At 42.9% G+C, this 15,110-nt stretch overlaps 1 protein-coding gene across 1 annotated transcript in view; it reads right to left on the bottom strand.

Annotated features, from left to right (window-relative positions):
* Positions 1-9,962: 9,962 nt before the first annotated feature.
* Positions 9,963-15,110, bottom strand: part of znf219 (zinc finger protein 219) — a 13,859-nt gene continuing 8,711 nt past the window's right edge. The window contains exons 2-4 of the mRNA XM_030779425.1: positions 13,005-15,078; positions 12,488-12,634; positions 9,963-11,113 (exon numbers count right to left, since the gene is read on the bottom strand). Coding sequence (XP_030635285.1) covers positions 9,963-11,113; positions 12,488-12,634; positions 13,005-15,078 — 3,372 coding nt within the window. The remainder of the gene's footprint in view (positions 11,114-12,487; positions 12,635-13,004; positions 15,079-15,110) is intronic.

The raw sequence follows: 15,110 nt of genomic DNA, 5'->3' as shown, positions 1-15,110 counted from the left end.
CTTTCTTTTGACATTATGTTTCCTCAGATTATGAATCTCAGAATTATTTTCACTCTGTATACCTAAATTTTCCCACATCTGCAAAGCCTTCACTATCATGTTAACAACCAAACAAACAGATAAGAAAGAAAGAAAGAAAGAAAGAAAGAAAGAAAGAAAAAGAGAGAAAGAAACCCCCTATTGCTCAAGAGAGATTCATCATTAATAAAATATTATGCCCCTCTGTGACAAAAAAAAAGAAAAAAAAGAAAAAAAGAACTTGAGAGAAAGAAAGAAAGAAAGAAAGAAAGAAAGAAAGAAAGAAAGAAAGAAAGAAAGAAAAATACCCACACCATTTGTGACTGCAACTTTGCCCAAGTGCAGTATATTACATCAATGTCATGGTTAAGGCTATGTTGTCAGTCTGTTCCTTATGTTTCTAGTGTTTCCCTTTCCCTGTGCTCCCCCTGTTGGTTTGTCTTCTCTGTTGCGCGTGTGTGTGTTGTGGGCGTGGCCTCTCTCTCTCTCTCTCTACACTTCCAGACTGCCTACACACCTGCGATCAGTCATCTCATCACGTCACAGTATTTAAACCCTGGTGTTTCATCCACTCGTCACCAGATCGTTGTTTCAGCCTGTGTGGTAGAACTCTCTTCTTGGTCTCTCTTTGTATTCTATTGGTCTTTTGTAGTTTGCATATCAGTGTTTATCTGCCTGTTCTTTCTCTAAAGGATTACCTGCATGTCACTCCACATCTCCAGTGTGCCCTTCGCCTGCCTGTCACCCTTAAGCCCCGCCTCCTTAGTCCCACTACTCCACCTCGCTCACAGCTCCACCCTGCAACCTCGCTCATCATCCGCTTCCTTGCCTGCTACCTTCATCTCCTCTGCCTCCATTTCCATCTCCATACTACAACTTGTCAATAAACCCTCCTTCATTCTAAACCTGAGTTGTGTTCTGCATTTGGGTTTCCTAAGTTGACTGTCACAATTAAAACGTTTGGTGACGGACTTCACCTGGGTGAGAAATTATTATTATTATTATTTTTTTATTTGCTACCACAGAGCCAACTGTTCATGAACAAGAAGTTATGGACCAATGTCATCTCCAATACAACCACAAACAAGGCCTAGTGCTCAAGAGAGATTCATTATTAATAATATACTGTATCCCTCTGTGGCAAAAAAAAAAGTGAAAAAAAAAAAACAACTAACCATCGCCCGTGTTCTTTCTCTTTTTCTCACCTTTTATTTTTGTCCCTTTGTTTTTTCGTAGCAGAGGCTTGTTGTTGTTGTTTTTGGTATAAGACAGTGATATGAAGGACACTCCTCGCCCGTACCTGGAGTGTCTTTAAGTCAAGCTAATAGGCCTGACCTTACGTCACCCCTCATCACTGTTGAACCCTGACTACTCTGACACAGTTTGTTACATTACTATATCATGGTGTGCAAAGTCGACAGAGACGAGAGCTGAAACAGAATTTCACATTCTTATTTCATATTAGTTCATTGTTTACGTTTGGGGGCTCCTTTGAAGGAGATCGTTTTTGACTCTCAAATAAAGAGTTCGGGAATTTGGAAAAAAGGAATGTGGACAGAATGTTTTCTTAAGTGCCTGTATGTATAATATCAGTGCATATGATATCTGAAATAATAATTCTTGTAGACTACTGCGTTAACCTGCTGCAAGTATGTGTGCAAATAAGTAAACTGGGACAGAAAATGTTATATTTGTCATTACACAGCCTACAAGTAACATAAAACATAATCAAAAGATTAGTGATATTTTTTCCAATTTTATTTTGGTTACCTCTGACTGATTTTAATTTAATTTTCTGTAATTAGGCAAAAGATGCTTAATTAAAGGTGCTTAAATTAAGCACGGTGGCACTGGGTGGGTAGCGCAGTCGCCTCACAGCGAGCAGGTCTTTGGTCTGATTCCAAGGTCCTTACTGTGTGGAGTTTGCATGTTCTCCCCGTGTCTGCATGGGTTTCCTCCGGGAGCTCCAGTTTCCTCCCACAGTCCAAAGACATACAGGTCAGGTGAACTGGAGACATTAAATTGCCCCTAGGCAACTGTGAGGTGTGAATGTGTTTGTCTGTGTGTGTCTGCCCTGCGATGGACTGGCGACCTGTCCTGGGCGTTTCCCCGCTTTTTGCCCAGTGAATGCTGGGATAGGCTCCAGCATCTCCCGTGAACCTTATTAGGGATATCAGCTTTGACAAAGAATGAATAATTAAGCATTGTTGTTTGATCTGGCTTAGAAGGATTCACCATTTTGCATTTTCTCAATCCTCAAAAACTTACCATCATGAAAAAAGACACTAGCTAAATGTATATCCACATTTATATGTATAAATGTGTAAGGTATAAGTAAAATATAAATGTATTTATGAATACTTTACTGTAAAACTGAGAGTATGAGTACCTTTGCAGTTATAATATCATCATCAATGTAATATATCATCATTATTAGATGGCAATATGCCCTCCAGTGCATAATGTAATGCTATGCAGAGAGTGGATACAGCACACCTTTGGGAACCATAAGCTTAACTGGGCCTTTATCATAAATCTTAGATTAAAGATATGAAAGATATTTAATGTGACTTTCAATCTTGTGTTATACAGATAATAACCAGGAACTGGACTCACGACAGGAATATCCAACTGTCCTTAGACACTATGCATACTCTGGCCTGCTCTTCTGTCTCATTGGGTTTCTTTTCAGAGAGAATGGTCATTTTAATGCCAAACTCATTAGCTTCAGTAGACCTGAAGATCACACAGATATGCAAATACACATGCACACACACATACATGCATGCACATACACACACATACACACATTTTACCACATTAATCAAACTTGTCTAATGTCTCTTGCTCTCCTCCCTAAAAATTGCTTACCTTCATCATTGTACTCCATTCCAATTGTCCCACCTGTGTAAAACACAAAGACTTTCTGGGAACCTTTGGTTGTCATGGTGACTTGTTTTTTTTAATTTTAGTGACAGTTGACACCAGTGTAGCTCTTTGAGTCTCGTTTAAATGTTGCTCTTCTTGTTACCCGTGTCTAATACAGTATATACCGCCATCAGGAGGCCGGGTTACGACACGCAGAGTCGAGCTCATGTGACCAGAAATGCAGCAGTTGGCTGGAAACTGGCCCACTTGGTTTAATGAAAAAGTGTTACGACATTAAGAATTCCGTGGATTCCCGTGTCTAAGACATTCTTTGTTTAACATGCCAAAAAAAAGTCCTTACACAGTGTCTACAGTGGTAAAGCCTTTTGACTGCATCTGTTTCTCACAGACGGGTCAGAAACCTGAGGATGAAACTTCACCCACACCTGATGATGTCACAATGGGTCAGGTGGTACATTCCTAACCACTAAGACTGAGCCCAATGGTAAAAAAAAACCAAACAAAAAAACAAACCTTATAGTGTTTCACCTGCTCCTTTACCTACCGTGGTCAGAACCTGAAATGATCACATGCATCCATGTGACACCGGAGGCCTCTCCTCTCGTGGTCCACCTCTGCTTTACAAAATGTAGCACTGCCATCATCAGCAACGACAGGGGTGTTTTCACCAGGTGTTGACGTTTGATGAAGTCAAACCGCTGTGCAGATTACTTTGGAGGGACATAAGGGATCGTGAGGAGCCTGACATCTAATACTGACAAGTGATCCCATTCAGAACAGAACAACTCCAACAGAACCATGGCATTAAATGCAACTTGAAGGCATGAGTGATAGAATCTTGCTTTTATGTCAGTAGCTCTAGTAATTTCCTGTTTCAGCTGAGCTAAGAGGTATGCAAGTGAACTGTAACAACCTTTGACTGGATTTGTTCTTGGGACGCGGGTCAATAAATACTCTAACTAACACCCAGGCATTGGTCACTTCCCAAGGAACTCCAGTTAAGGAGCAGTGAGCTGTGGTTTATACAAACTAGAGAAAACCCATAAGACAGACCCTTAGGACCATCAAGACAAGGTTCTACAAGTGTATCATTAGGATACAGCGTAAACGGTGTCGAATTCTTCATGGGGTAAAATTATATACTGTAGTTGTTTCAGCCTCTGGGCAAGTTTTTTGGTCAGACAACACACTGTCGTTATTAGGTTCTACAGACAAGGTTCTACAAGTGTATCATTAGGATACAGCGTAAACGGTGTCGAATTCTTCATGGGTTAAAATTATATACTGTAGTTGTTTCAGCCTCTGGGCAAGTTTTTGGTCAGACAACACACTGTCGTTATTAGCCATTTGTAATATCCTAGGAGATTAGACCAATACACACTGCTTTAATAAGTTAATCAGTTGATGCATACTCCTTTTAACCCTACAAGAAAGGGAACAGGGAGGGGAAGGGGAACTTTTTTTTCTTGAAAAAAATGAAAAAGTCACTTGGAGAGAAATTACTTTAAATATATTAGGAACACAAAGTTTAACATGCACCGCAGTTCTGAAAAGCTTTGTATTCTGATAACAGTGCACAGTTAAAAGTTATGTTTATGCAAAACTTCTAATAAAAATGTAATTTACTTAAAATAGGCTGTGGAACCACCCGGACAACACAGCTCATCTACCTAATGTTAGAAAATAGTTCCCGCTTGATTACTTTTTGGGGAAACATTTCATAAGGTTCTTGGAACGTCCTACTTATGTTGAAAATTGGAATGTTCCCCCGAAAGCTCCAAGAACTTAAAAACATAATGTTCTTTCACAGTTCAGTGACAACAAACAGGGAACATTTGCCAAAAAGATTTGTTTTGTTTTGTGTCTGTACAGCTGAATGCTTAATGGTTACTTCCAGGCTAACTCCCTTGATTCGACGTGTCAGAAGAAAAGCCAAGTTTCCTGCTTTGCATGGAGTTGAGTAAATGATCTTATTTACATTTAGCCCCACTGGCCTGATGGCACAGCTTCCAGGGATAGCGCCCCAGCTACCAGTACCACAGGAGTCGGTTTACGCCGGGCTAAGAACGTAGCCATGAATTCTGATGCGGCCCTGAAACTATGTCTCTGAACATATGGTCTGTACATACTTTGTTTTCTATTAAAGCTCTGGTATTTATCTTTACAAAACAAAGGAATACATCTGCTGCAGAAACTGTCGGCGAAGGTACGAAGTGGGGACCCTTAATTGGATTTGAGCTCTAGAAAGGCGGTTTTGGGACGACACAGATTCTCACTGGATGTGAGCTGTTCTCTAAGCCACTGTCGAGCTTTGAGCATTTTAATGTTCCAGGTACCTGCAGGCACTTTAATACAATAAACTTTATTGCCGACTTTTGGAGTTCTTGTCACAAATTACGGATTTTGAAAACATCAGAGAACGAATATGAATCCTACTGGATATTCTGGTAATCCGATCTAATGCATACAGTACATAATGCAAAAACGCTCAGGAAGATTACTGTCTGGTCACTGACAATCCAGATTCTTCCTTTTCAAAGAAGAGATTAGTCTAAAATTTGCTATTAAGTTTTTTTTAAAATGTTCTTTTTCCTTCAGTTTTCATTCTACAGACTGAGGAGACTGACAGAAATCCTGAGGCAAAAATGAATAACTAAATAACTAAAATCATTTAAACTGACTTTGCAATGATTGCTGGGAATGTGTACAACCAGCATTTCCCAGAATCCTTTGTAGACATCCTTTGTGGCATTTTTTGAATTAACATCCTGTGCCTTATGGGTAAAAGTGTTTTCAAATCTAAATGTTCAAATCAATTTGATACATGCAACAATTTTCATGTGTTATAAATACTGAAGCAACTGAAATATGATAAAAACGAATTCATAAAAACTAACTATAACAGTGTATTTACGCTGTTTATCTAAGGTGAGATGTGCATATTATCACATGTCCGCGCAACAAACAGTGCTGTTATAATACTGAGTCAGAGGCACAATGGTGGGACACCGAACAGGCTATCAGAATAAAAAAGCACAGAAACCAACCATAAAACCCCTTCCCTGACGTCCAACGTCACATCCGAGATCGATTATTCACAGCAAGAATTACGAAACTCAGGCTTGTTTCCTTTTTTTTTTTTTTTTCCTTTGATTTTATTTAACCTTCTCTAAGCTGCGTGTAATTTTTCTCACTCCACAGTTTCATATTAGTCACTACTAAATTAGATCAGTGTTCCGTCACTGCAGAGGCAGTCAACTACACGAGACCTCAAACCAAGACGCCACACCTCAGGCTCTCCTTTGACTGCACGTCGACAGTAACTCGTCAGAAAGACCACACCGGCGTCCCGAAACGCGGTTACGGTACTCGCCGTCACTGACTTCGCTTCAAATCTGTCTAATGAATATCAGATTTTTACGACTTTGGGCTTCCATTGGGCTTCAGCTTTAAACGCTAAACTTTTTTTTCAACGGCAAGATTTAGCACGAATCGAAAATGTTTTGTGTACTGTTTTGTGTAGCTGAGCTATCTAACGCTCAGAATTCCATTTGCTTTGAGGAATGAGTGACATTTTTTTTGTTGTTGTTTTTTTTGCGTGAGGGCAAATGAAATCGTAAGTAAGTGGTTGCTTTGGTCACTTTCCAGACAATACTGATGTGTCTTTAGAGGAGGAGGACCTGAGACTTGGCATGGTGGTTTGAGTCCTTGTTTAAAACACAACATCTCTAGTGCTATCTGTACAACATTCAACAGACACAATTTTTTTTTTCTCAACTTGCTTTTTTTTTCTGTAATACTAAAAAACAATAATAATAATAATAATAATTATAAAGAAGAAGAGCTTGATCCCATCTCGTCGGCATCAAAAAGAATATCACACAAATAAAAACAATAAGTTCTACAAAAAAAAAGAAAAAAAAAAAAAAAAAAAAGGCCTCAACTCTAGATAGTATATCCCATTCCAGTGGTGCTTGAGAAAGAAAGAAAGAAAGAAACAAAGAAAGAAAGAGAGGAAGTAATGAAAGGCTGAGGTGACCGAGAGATGAACGGATGAAGGGGCCCAAGAAATGGGAAAAGGGGGTTACCAGTGAGGTAACACATAAATCAATCAAACAAATGGAATGGAATGTTAAGGGCCAGTTTAGAACCTTTCAAAACAGAGAAGGAGAGAGAGAAGGGGCAAAGCCCAGATAAAGAGAGATAAATGGAACTACAAAAAAAAAGAGAAAAAAAAAGGCGGTTAGATGTAGAGTGAGAAAGAAAAAAAAAAGAGAGAGAGAGACTAGGCAAAAGGGATAAAGTATGAACTAAGTGCTTTTGGTGAGCATTATAAAAAAGATTTCAGGAAGTGCTCTAAACAGAAGGCACAGTGGCTTTGACTGTAGTGTTTAAGGACAAACACCACGTTGGGGTGACAAAACAAAAAACAAAACAAAACAAAAAAATAACACAAACTCATAAGGTGCTCTACAAGTAAATTGAGTAGAATAACGCACATTTGACAAAGTAAGGCCAACAGCTCCAGTCACTGGCCCCTGTATCCATCAATCAGTGGCACACAAAAAAAAGGGGGGTGGGGGGCGGGACAAAGTTACAGCTTATCCAATCAAACAGTTCTGTTCCAAAAACACGTGATTGGACATGGAATGGAATGTGTCCAATTTATGTTCAGAACAAGTAGCGTGATTGAGAGAAGTAATTCTTATGGACTACAGTCAATACTTTGATACTCAACGCTCGATATGTTTTAAACAACTTAAATAAGAATAGCCTACAAATGAGTGCAAATAAAGCAAATATACTACTGTGTTTAAGTAGTGGTTTGGACTGGTGAAATATTGTTGTACAAACATTATAACATCATAGTGTTATAACGTTATTTAAACGTTATAACACCATGATGTTATAACGTTTAAATAAATCATCTCATAACTTAATTTGCAAGCAACATATTTTGCTTTGAAAAAGATTTACCGATTGATTAATTCATTCACTGATTCATTAGTTGATTGATTTATTGATCGACTGATTGATTGGGTGATTGATTGGGATCAGTGGATTGACTCCGTAGCATTACTTTTGCACCTTGAAAACAAAGTGACTCAATTTTTGATAACAAAGAAAACAAATTTGGTTGAAGTTCAAAGGCAAATGAAAATCTACTTTGGAAAAAAATAAACTTTGCACAGTGCTCTTAGGACATTCCAAACCAGTTCTCATATACCCATTATAACTATTATTATTACTAATATTCATACCCCTTTCTTCACGTTAAGACTCTCTTCTTGAAATAAAAACAACATAAAAACTTTTTTTTTTCTTCTTATTTTTGTTTTCTTGTCCTTATAAAAGCTACACATTTTCTACTGGGATGTCTATGAATTTGTTAGTGTTTTTTTTAATAATTATTTATCGCTGTTCTTTAAAAACAAACAGTCAAACAAACAAGAAGGAGCAAAAAAAAAAAAAAAAACCCTACTGTTCTCTACAACAACATACTCAAGAGTACAGTTCATTTTTTGTTTTAGTCCTGGTCCACTGGGACAACTCTCCTTCTTTGATTCGGGATGGTTTAACGGAGAGACAGAAAGAGGAATACAAGAGAAGTAAGACCCAGTTTCAATATCTTCAGGCTGTTGACTTCTTCAGTTTGAAAAAAAAAGCAAAAAACAAAAAAGAGAGAAGCCTGAAATCAGAACCCAGTCATACTCTCTATCCGCTCTGTGACATTAGTTCAGCTCTGCTGAAACGTTCCAACCGAATGTGGCGGTATTTTCAGCCGTAAACACTGACGTGTGGTCACTTGGCCAGCTGTTTTAGTGTGTGTGCAGGGCTTATCGTGTTCTGGGATGTTCCAGAACATTCCACTGTTCAACACAGAGACAAGCACAAATAAAAACCACACACACACACACACACACACACACACATACACACATACAAACGCACTGCAGCTACAGATCTCTGAAACTTCTCCAAAAAGTTTCTACATCTTCGAATCATTAAGAATACACGCAGTATGATTGGGTCGCATTGCTCCTATGTTGTGCAGAGGTGTATGAATCCTCCATACATGTATATATCACCAGGCACTGAGAGAGAAAGAGAAGAGAAGAGAAAGATAGCAGACTTTCCATTTTATATAACTGTGGAAACACCCGTCAGACCTATGAGGCAGAGAGGGTATGGGTCATTATCATGTACATTGTGGGACATACATTTCTTTCCTGAAGTGTAAAATGTGATGTGATTGAACAGATATTGACTGTTGGCAGACAGTATTCCAAAGCAGTACCATTCCATGTTTCTGTCTGGCGTTTGGTCAATGATAATACAGAAGTGTAATGGAGACACTCCTTTGGTTAACTATTACTTAAAATGGTCTGAACTTTTTTTTTTTTTTTTGTGAATCTTTACGGTAAAGGCTATATCACTACTATTGTCTTGATGAAGCTGGATCCGTTTGTTCAACAGTAATCTTCAGATTACTGATGTGGCTTAAGGTTTCTCTCTCTCTATCTTCTTCTTTTTTTTTTTCCTTCTGGTTCCCGTGATCAACATTCCCTGCTCTTTTCCAGTAATAGCCAAAGGCATGGTAGCAGAAAAAACAAAAAAAAAAAGAACTATAGAAATATGACTTGGCAAAACAGACAAGATGACTACAATCAAGGCTTGATCAGTCCTGAATAGACAGGCTACAACTAGCATATAATACTGGATATCTCTCTGTGCGTGTGCGCGCATGTGTCGGTGTGTTTGTGTGTGTGTGTGTGTGTGTTTGTGTGTGTGTCTGCGTGTGTATTTGCATGAGAGGTAAAGAGAGCAAAATAAACGGCTAAGAAATTTGGGCAGCACTCTGAGGGCCACGATTTCTGTGCCCCTGGTTGTCAAAGTGTGATTGAACCATTCTGTTTTCAGGTTTTCATGTTATCCTGACAGAAAAGTTAGAAGGCCAAAAAAAAAAAAAAAAGACATCAGAGACATCCTGGACGAAGTCCTTCATTTTCTCCCACTGGTTTCATGCTCCTTCTCCCTCCTTATCATTTTCTCTCTTAGCTCCCCAACATCTCCTCCTCATCTCTGGGTAAATCCTTGGAAACTTGGGCTAGAGATTCAGACAAGCCCATTCTTACACCGTGCACCGTGGAGAAATTAGGGCTTCCATTTGCCTCCAGAAGCTCTTCGTCTTCTTCATCTTCCTCGGCTCTTTCCTTAAGCCCTTGTTCTTTCAGCCCTCTGTTTAGCCTTAGGTTTGTAGGAATCTCATTGGCAAGGTCAGAGGTGCTCTCTAAATCTCCTTCCTCGGAGGCGACCCCGTTTTCCGCCCCCCTCCTCTTTGGGGCGACCCACTCCTCAGGGGACGCCACCTCATCTCTGTCGTTCAGAAACCTCCACAGAGCGAGCGGGTCGTGTTCCGACCCCGGTAGGATCAACCTGTGGGTGCGGTCAGCGCCTCCGGCAACAGGGGGAGCCCTCTTTCTACGGGACTTGCTGGTGTGGTTAACCTGTATATGCATGGCCATCAGCTCAGCGGATGAGGTGCGGAACGGACAGAACACGCACTGGTTCAGGGTGATGTCCCCTCTTGCGCCACTTGGTGACACTCCTCCGGACTCCTTCGCGATCCTTCCGTCTTGCTCGGCCAAGGGCCTGCGGGACAAATCCAGAGGTTCAAACCCCCCGTCCTGGGAGCCACGGGACACCGCCCCGCTCTGGCATCCGTTACTCGGCAACATGCGGCTGGTGACCAGTGGCTTCCGCCTGGACACTTTAGGCATTTTGGGAGCGGGCGCCTCTCCTGTCCACCCTCCCTCCAGGCCACTGCGGTAAAGTGCTCCCATCATCCCAGACAGGTAACGGTACTGACTCTCCAAATCTCCGTCTCTTTGGGACCCCCTTGATTTTCGGGCACTCTCCCCTTGTTCCGCAGCCCCCTGAGACCATGTCTGGCCTTGTCTAGAGGCAAGAGTCTCACTTGTAGCCCTTCCACCGGAGCCCTGGATCAGGGCCTGGGGCCTGCGTTGTTTTGGTGTCCCCTCTCGAGAAGAGCCAGACAGGGTAGCTGGGACACTTGGTGAGGCTGAGATGGGAGTGGTTGCCATGGCGTTTCTCTGCTCGCGATGGTGCCTCTGTAAGTGATACTTGAGAGATCCAGACTGAGTGCCTGCATAGTCACAATGAGGGCATTTGTATGGTCTTTCCCCTGAGAGAAGAAGAAGAAGAAGAAGAAAAAAGAGATTGACGCTTATATGAAATCATACACTGATTGCACTGATTGTAAGTCGTTTTTGGCTAAAAGCGTCTGCCAAATACCAAATTGTAATTGCAAATTGTATCCATATAATGCGACAAAGTGAACCAAGAGCAGTAACTCTACATATGTGAGTCATAAAACAGACTCACAACACAACAACTTGCAAGACGTTGCTGTAGTTACATATAAGATCAGACAGATGGCAGCATAGGTTATGAAATGACCTCAGTTTAGATTCCAGCGAATCTCAAGTTTAATCAGTTGCTGTGTCAGCATAGTTTACAGCAGTAGATGCAAAACATATTTGCATTCTTTTGGGTTAGTCCATCACCCAAAACCAAGAGGAGCATGTATGAGGGATGGATAAAACACTCTGCCTAAAGATTTTTCCCAAAGAACATTTCAGTACGTTTGCACTGCAGGGCAGGTGTGGTATGTAACAAAGTAAATGTATTTTGTTACTGTGCTGACATAGCATACTGGCTTATTGTTTCTCTGACTGAGTATCAGAAAATATGAGCAACTTTCTCTTTTCTGCCCTACTACACCCATAAAAAAAAAATTATGCAGTTTTTACTCCAGCATATTTCTACTGACAACTGTTGCTACTGGTTTCATTTTGCAAGGTTAGTCATAGGCCTTTTTTTTTTTTTCATCCTGTGGAAGCTGATTGAACGTGGGTGTGACTCACCACTGCAGGCTATTTTAAAACTGTTTTAGAAGCTAACTGATGTGTATTTACACAAACAGATGCAAGATCGTATGTATTCATGTGTCTAGCTCATAGGTGTAGCTACAGTATTTGACCTGTGCCCTCATCATCACCAGTGTGAGTACACCGGGTGACAAACATCAAATCAGTGCCCGAAACACTGAGGTGGTGTCGGACATAGCAGAGGAAAGCAAATTAGCCACCGGTAGTACCTGCCCAGGTGACCATACATGACCTTATTAAAATGAGAGGTTTACGTAAAGGATGACACACATACAGCATGAAATGCCCTTTCTGTTTACTGCAGCGGAGGGGGGTAAGTGTCTTCAAATCTCAAGAGGGCTGTGCTTTAGGTCATTTTTAATTAATTACAATATTATTTTTTTTTCATCTTGTACTTTTAAAAGTACATTAAAAGCCTGTTACATTTAGACTTTGATTTGAGGTTTTTTGGGGTTTTTTTTAAGCAGGGACTTGCCCTTTTACTAGCGTCATTCTTTTATAGTCGTATCTTTAACTCAAGTACAACATCTAAATATTTTACCACCCTTGGTGTTGGGTAGGCCATATCAGCTACATAGAAATTTGTGGTAATCTAGAGCTAGGCTCACCTGTGTGTACTCGCAGGTGCACTTTTAAGTGGTGTGAGGAGCGGAAGGCTTTGCCACAATACGGACAGTCTTTCACGCCGGTCCCCCTCACACGCTCACGAGCGGGCATTGAAGACCCAGATGTCACCCTCCTAAGTCCATTCTCACCTAGTGATTAATAGAGAAAGAGAGAGAGAAAGAGAGAGAGAAAGAGATGTAAGAGAAGAGACTTATTTAACTGTATTGTCACTAAATTAGTTGTCTATATTGTGGCACCTGTACCTAGTCTATACTTATGCTCACAAAGCTGTTTTGATTAATTAAATAGAGGCATTTAGCGCATGTCAGACAATTTGGAGCAGGTCTTGGATATGTTTATTAAGGGAAAAGATACCTCGGTCATTAATCAAGCTCGACTACAGGAGTTCAGACAAACAAAAAAAAAAGAGCATGAGAGAAATCAACAAGATGCTGTTGCTGATTTACAGTTGCTGAGACCTGAAAACTGATTTTTTTTTGGGGGGGGGGGGGTTCTTACCTGCAAAATGAGAGATTACAGAATGGAAACTTCCGGTGGTGCCCATTCCTGACTGGTGCTGTTTAGGATCATGCCTGCCGTCTTTTCCGCCACCTCTGCCACCTCCTCCACCTCCTGCACGTAGCCCAGCAGAGCTTTTCACGACCTCCTCCTCCCTCCCTCCATCTCCTCGAGCACTGCTGCCCTTCTGTAGCCGTTGGGCATGAACACGAGCATGTGCCACTACTTGCTGGAGGCTCCAGAACATCTTCCCACAATCAGGGCATTCCCAGGGGGTACTAGAGGCATCTACGTCATCTCTCGAACCCAGTCCACCCAGGTAGGCCCTCACTTGCTCTGCTTCGCCCGCCACTGAGCCGCGGGACTGACCCTGTTGTTGCGACCTCGATTTCTGCTGTTGTTGCTGGCTCTGCTGGGCTGCTGCAAGACTGCGTGCAACTAATTGCCACATAGCTGCTTGGTCCCCTCCTCCATCAGCTGTCTCTCCTCCTTTACCCCCTCCATTCCCCATTTCTGCCACCTGGGCAACTGCCTGCAGCCTCTCCATGCAGCTAGCACCACCGCCATCACCTGGCAACCCGAGATACCCAAGAATGGAGGACTTGCTGGAGCTAGTGCTAGTGTCTCTGTCTGAACGGTTTCCTGCAACCCCACCACCTCCACCTGTTATACCACGGGCAAGGAGAAGATTAGAGTAAAGTGCCCCTAGGGCCTGATTACTGCTAGGGGCTCCTTTGGACTGCTCGTTTCCGATTGGCCCCAAACTCCCAAGACCAGCCTTCAGCCCCAACTTGTTAAGGTGTACCTTCATGTGGTTCTTAAGGAACCAGGGTTCTTTGAAGCCGCGTCCACAAACCTGACACTTATGATCGAGCGAGTCCTTGTGCTTGCGCATGTGGCCCTTCAGAAACCAGGACTGGGTGAAGCGCTGGCCGCAGGTCTCGCACCGGAAAGCTGGGAGAGCAGGAGTTTGTGGAGAGGACATGTCCAGAGGGGCGGTGATGGGGCGGGGTGAGAGGAGAGCAGGAGTAGAAGCCTCTGGAGAGGGGTGGCTCTCCTGCAGGTGTGAGGCAAGTCGCTCCTCCTGGCTTGCTGAGAAGGAGCACAGCGTGCACTTGTAGGGGTTGTGGAGAATCCGTACGTGGCGAGCTAATTCCGAGGCAGTGCGGAACTTCCCTTTACAGGCGTGGCAACGGAAAGTGGGAGCTGCTGTCAAAGGGGTGGAGTCTTCCAGCTGGGGGAGACCCAAACGAGAGAAAGAGGTGGAAACAGGCGCGTCCTCGGTTAAGGGCGGAGTCAGGGGAGTGGTTTCGTCCATCAGAAAATGAGGACTGCTTGACATCTGAAGTGGTCCATCTGGGTTGATCTCATCCGCTGGACCTGAGTTCAGCAACTCGGGTGATGGACTCGTCTGGAGAGTCTGCTCTCGGGAACCCGTGAGTTTCCGTCTGGCGTCGCTGCTGCTGCTGTGGTTCTGCTGCGGTTTGAGGTGCGCTGTCCTGTACAGGGCCGCCGCTCGGCGGTCCCGGTCCAAACTGTGAGCTCGAGCGTGCAGGGACAGAATGCTCTGGAACCTGAACCTTTTCCCGCACACCTGGCAAGCGAATTTGAGGGCGGGACCAGAGTTGGACACAGACACACCTTCGTTGTGAAACAACTGCAGATCCAGTTCGTCACTGCAGGTGGTGCTAGGCCCTGAAGAGAGAGCTAACTCCAACGCCCCAAACCCGGGCAGCGGGGCGGAGGGCGTGGCAGGAGGGCTACTCTCGGACGAGGGACTACACACTTCCTGCTCGCCAGGAAACAGTGCCACGGCCGGGGTGGGTGAAGGTGGGGGAGACATCTCTTCCTCATCCACCTCCTCCTCCTCCTCCTCCCCTGCTTCTTGGTGGTTAGACGTGGGGAGGGAGAAGGGAGACAAGGGGGCATATGGTGTGGCCAAGGGACTGGAGGGCATGGACTTGGGGCTATGTGGCAAAACTTGGGGACTGTGGTCTAGAGAGGGCATGGTAGGAGGAGACAGGGTAGGCTCACCAGAGAGAGCCAGCACACACTCTGGGGGTGAATCCATGGTCTGAGAGAGAGAGAGAAAAAAAAAAATAACAA

The sequence above is a fragment of the Chanos chanos genome, chromosome 7 (assembly GCF_902362185.1).
Source record: "Chanos chanos chromosome 7, fChaCha1.1, whole genome shotgun sequence".
Taxonomy (NCBI): domain Eukaryota; kingdom Metazoa; phylum Chordata; class Actinopteri; order Gonorynchiformes; family Chanidae; genus Chanos; species Chanos chanos.
This window is presented reverse-complemented; position numbering and strand designations above follow the sequence as displayed.